The 5,012-nt window shown below is 44.6% G+C and overlaps 1 protein-coding gene across 1 annotated transcript; it reads right to left on the reverse strand.

The window, feature by feature from the left end:
- Positions 1 to 300: 300 nt before the first annotated feature.
- On the reverse strand, positions 301 to 3,750 carry LOC130390849 (E3 ubiquitin-protein ligase RLIM-like). The gene is made up of 2 exons (XM_056601002.1): positions 3,651 to 3,750; positions 301 to 1,692 (listed from the first exon to the last, which is right to left on the reverse strand). The coding sequence occupies exon 2, from the start codon at positions 1,532 to 1,534 to the stop codon at positions 641 to 643; it is 894 nt and encodes a 297-aa protein (XP_056456977.1). The 5' UTR covers positions 1,535 to 1,692; positions 3,651 to 3,750; the 3' UTR covers positions 301 to 640.
- Between the last annotated feature and the right edge of the window lie 1,262 nt (positions 3,751 to 5,012).

Here is a 5,012-nt window from a genome sequence, read left to right on the forward strand (position 1 = left end):
TTAACACCTTGGTATCGTGTCTAGTTGGCTTGCCTTCTTCTTATGAAACAATGTAGTTGCCATTGTGTTATTTAAACAATATGTAAACATACTATATTCTGCTATTTTTTTAACTGATTCATATGTTAAACACATTTAGACTTTATGCAATCATTCGTCTTTCTTTTACTCAATCATTAAGGCATAAAGATGCTCTGGAAAGAACTTTTCTTGAATGCACGTCGTTTTATGAAATTTATCATAAGTGGAAAAAACACAAGCCGACTCTCTTCAGAAAGCAGCTTTCAAGGTAGTATTTTAATTGATATATCCATAGAAAATATTAAAAAACTCAGCAAGTTACCAAGATAACATTATCCCCATACAGCCTTGTATGGGGATAATGTTAATAAGATTTTTTTGCAAGTAATTTTTTCTTTGCTTATTTGTGTTTTACACAGTAACACAACACTCTCACAGCAATGTCATGGTCTTATTACAAAACTTCCAACAAAATGTAAATATTTCTGTTTTTCTGTCAATACTTTCATGTTTTGGTTTTTAAAACCAGAAACTTGTCATCGTATATCCTTTCCACTGCCTGTAGACGCAGTGGAAAGGACTCCTTCCCTTCCGGCCGGGCCAGAGGTCAGGCCTTCCTCTAAGTCCCTCTCCCCCCGTAACGTGTCGCAAGGATGTCGATCTGCTCTTTGGTCAACCCCTGCGGCTGGTCTTCGTCGTCGTCTTTGAGGAGGAAGAAGTGGGCGAGTCGGAGGAACGGCAGAGAGCTGGGCTCCTCCATGCTGATGGGGGGTCTGGGCCGAGCCGTGAAGCCCCCAACCCCGCCTTCCCTCCCGGCCGGGCCGGAGGTCAGGCCTTCCTCTAAGTCCCTTTCCGCTGTCCGAGCCTCCCCTGCACTAACGGCGCCTACGGGTGGCTCCTCCGCCACAGGCGCGCTCGCGCCTTCTGGGTTGTTGAGGGTCTCGGTCGGTTCTGCGGGCGTGCCGGCTCCGCGGTTTGAGTCCGAGGAGTCGGAGTCCATGAGGTAGCTGAGCTCACCGAAGCCGGTCATGATCTGACGGATCATCGACTGGAGCACCATGGAGGTTGCCTCGCCCAGGCCGGCCTCGGAGATCCTCCGGATGGGGATGCGAATGGTGCTGACGTAGGTCCTCACGCCAGCGCGCTCCGAGCGCGAGAAGGTCCTACGAAAGCCGCCCCGTTCGCTCTCGTACAGGAAGGTATTGTTTGAGTTCTGGGAGCGGGAGCGCGTGCGGTTCGCAATACTGTCTCTTTGGCGGTACTCGCCTGGCCGTTCGCGACGCACCTGGAGGTCCCGCATGATGGTGGGAGGCCGTCGACCCCCTGCCCCCCCTTCTGCACCCGCGGCCTCTCCTTCTGGAGGACCTGCACTCGGGGCCACCGCCGCGGGCACTGCCTCCGCCGCTGCCGGCTGCGCTTCGTACTCGGGATTGCTCTGCCTAGAGGGCACGTTGTCGAGTCCTAGAGCTGCCCTCGGCAGGTGCCACAGGGGCCGGGACGGGGCGGGGGGCATGGCGAAGGTGAGGAAGACCGTCCAGCCGCTCTAGGCTGAGAGGGGAGCGACTCCGGGCTGTGCGAGCCCTGGTTCTGCGGGGTTCTGGGCTTGGACTGCGGGCTCTCCTTTGTGCTCGACGTTGGGGGGGGCTAGGGGGGGCGACCAGGATCCAGTTACTGTTGGAAAGAGCAACAATGGGTCATTTCAACACTTGCTGTTTTGTGAAAATTGAGAAACGTCATCAGCGATGTTCAAAGGATCTGCTGATGCTTCATAATCACAGCAGAGACATGGCAAACATTTGATGATATAAATAAGTATCGTTCCAAGGTTTGTACAAAGCTTGGATGAATCATGGACTACATCACAGTCAATATGCACTTACCTGAATTAACCATTTGCCCCGTTAAGCTTACCAATTTTACAGCATTTTCTGGTTTACAGAAAATCAGCACCCAGTTCTAAATTACATTTGGATCTGTAATGTGACATAGATTACTAAATAGATCCAGATATAATGCAATCTAAAGTCAAATGTATGGAGAGCCTACGCCTCCAACGCAGGCTCTATCGTTTGTACAACATACAGACAAGATGGATATCGCAAAATCACAAACACATGCACACGCAGAGACATCGTTAGGCCTATTTTGGGGGGAGCTACGCCCCCACTACAAAAAAATAAATCGATAGGTTTCTTCTTCTTTTTTTACAAAAAATAAATATATATATATTTTTGTCAAGGAAATCGTAACATGCCTGCACTTAACATAATGAGCCAGACCAAGAGTTGAAATAAATACTAATACAATGAGAAGTTGTCTTTAATTTGGATTAAAATTGTCTCGGAGAGCGCATTGATGCATACATTTTCTATCCTATTTTCCTTGAACTCACCCCAATATGTAGACTTAAATCATACCAACTCTTTCATTTGTTTAGCTTATTTATATTTTTTAAAAGGAGGACATCCTGAAGACTCAGGAGAGGGAAACAGGAGGTCTTAAGGCAAGTAAAGAAAAGAGAGTGAGCCAGCAAACAGGCCCTGATAGATGCTCTGCTATACTCTACTGTAATAAATGATGAATTAAAGAAGCACTTGAAAGATGTGTTGAATAAAGACAAAAAGAAAATACTGCAGGGGCTATTGGTGTGTTCCTGAATCCTCGGACGCCAGCCTTCCGAGTCGGAAGTCGGGAAATCTCCCAGCTTTCTTGTGGCATTTCTCTGAGGCACGCCCCCTTTTTGTCTTCATTTCTTGGAATTATGAGAGTAGACCGAGAGCAGTGATGACGCTCTGCGCCCGTGAAGAGATTTATTAGGGGTCCGAGCAGCGAAGCTGCATGGTCCCCTATTGTTTCTGTAACATCTTTTTATATTTTCATATTTATATATCTTCCGTGTGTTGTTGACTTTTAATTTTGCTCGGACCCCGTTAGTCACCACTTGCGGTTATATTTTTCTTTGTATTTGTACCACGTTGGTCATTTTAATGCCGATTTTAAATGCTCTTACACACTTGATTACATTGCTACTTTATTCCAGTCACCAATTTATGCATTGCACGGTCTTGCTGTGCATGCATACAATGTAAAGTTGTGTTGTTTGTTTTCGGGCTGGTTTGCTAAAGAGACTAATGTATCTAACAATAAACAACGACTAGCCTATTTCATGACACAATCACAAAGACGAACGGGAACGCTATGAATGCTCAGAGACCGGAAATTAGGTCAAAAGTGCAACTCGGAAGGTTGGCGTCCGAGGATTCAGGAACACACCACAAGCCCCCCAAGCCTCTAAATCCTAGTGACGTCCCTGTGCACACGTGTATGGCCTAACTCGACTGAAAGACACAAAGCCAGTTATCTACTGAGTCTGAATAGTCCCTGTGAGACCAGGAATTGGTCGTATTAGAACAGGTTGTGCTGAACACACTGCCGAATTAAACTCTCACAAAGCCCCGGCATTGCTCTACAAATACATTAATAAAATGTAGCAAACGTAAACCCGAACCAGCGACGTCAAACAATGCTAATGACGATGATGACCACTACCTTAGCATTAGCCGGCGAACTATTGATCATTTTATACATAGTAGGGTGTAACAGAGTAGAGCAAGTGGTGTTCATGTTACCTGTCGAGTCTGTAGTGCCTTATTTGGACGTACTTCAACGTGGTTTCTAAAAAACAGTACGGATTTCACTTGGATAATAGTGGGCAACCTCAGGAGTCCATTTTCTCTCGTATAAAGCTTAGCTGTTTATATTCCGGAAACTAGGGGAGAGCATGAGTACGGAAGGAGATGCTTGCTTCGGTTTCAGTCTGTGCACAGTACCTTCTCAACAAGCAGGTGCGCTTGCATCCAGAGGGGGCGCCAATATGCCAATTCACCACACAGTGTTATGATACATCATAACACTGTGTTTTTTTTTATCAAAAAATGGCCCCCCGGGCAAGGTTTGCCGGTGCCCAGAACCGCCCCTGGTGTTGTTAGCGGCTCAATTCTTCAATGGCTATATGTATCTGACAAAAAAAATTATTCATGATTATCAGTACAGTAGCCTGTTTAACTTTGAGTTAATTATACATATTTTTACCCAACAAAATCATATAGAATGAAGGGTCATACTAGCTGGAAACATTTTGTGTATCACTTGGCTGGATACAAGCTCTAGTTGCACAAGATTAGCCAATTTCCGCTACTTCCTTTTTTTCTCATTTTAAAACAGTCTGCTCTCTCTAAAAACACAATTTACTCAATTAGAGAATTCAGGGGCCACCAGGCTTCCGGATCCTGGACTGAAACATGCGACATGCTCCCTGATCAGTTGCACCACACATTACAATACATGCTGTCTTCTTTAATTCCCCCCCTTATTCGCTATGGATGACTTAAGAGCAACAAGAAAGCTGATAATACCTGACTAACTGATTATTTTTGGGAGCACATCACAGGGTGTGTTTATGATGTGAGGCAGAATCTTCCACTCCAATTAAGCATGCCAAAATGTGTTCCACAGCAGACCGCAGCAGAGTTATGGATGAGCAATCACTCTCGCAATGCCTGACCCTGTGTGCTAATTAGTTATGGCATTAAAAAAACATGAGCCAAGCTAGGAGTTGGGGAGAAATTATAAGCCCTTTGTCTAGGAATCCTCATATTAACACCTTGGTATCGTGTGTAGTTGGCTTTCCTTCTTCTTATGAAACCATGTAGTTGCAATTGTGTTATTTAAACAATATGTTAACATACTCTATTCTGCTATTTGTAAAACTGATTAATATGTTAAACACATTTAGACTTTATGCAATCATTCGTCTTTCTTTTACTCAATCATTAAGGCATAAAGATGCTCTGGAAAGAACTTTTCTTGAATGCACGTCATTTAATGTAATTTATCATAAGTGGAAAAAACACAACCCGACTCTCTTCAGAAAGCAGCATTCAAAATCGTATTTTAATTTGTATATTTACTCCATAAACATTATTACAAAA

The sequence above is a fragment of the Gadus chalcogrammus genome, chromosome 10 (assembly GCF_026213295.1).
Source record: "Gadus chalcogrammus isolate NIFS_2021 chromosome 10, NIFS_Gcha_1.0, whole genome shotgun sequence".
Taxonomy (NCBI): domain Eukaryota; kingdom Metazoa; phylum Chordata; class Actinopteri; order Gadiformes; family Gadidae; genus Gadus; species Gadus chalcogrammus.

Excerpts from the sequence above, each read along its gene's own strand:
- LOC130390849 (XM_056601002.1), bottom strand. The coding sequence starts at position 1,534 with ATGCCCCCCGCCCCGTCCCGGCCCCTGTGGCACCTGCCGAGGGCAGCT.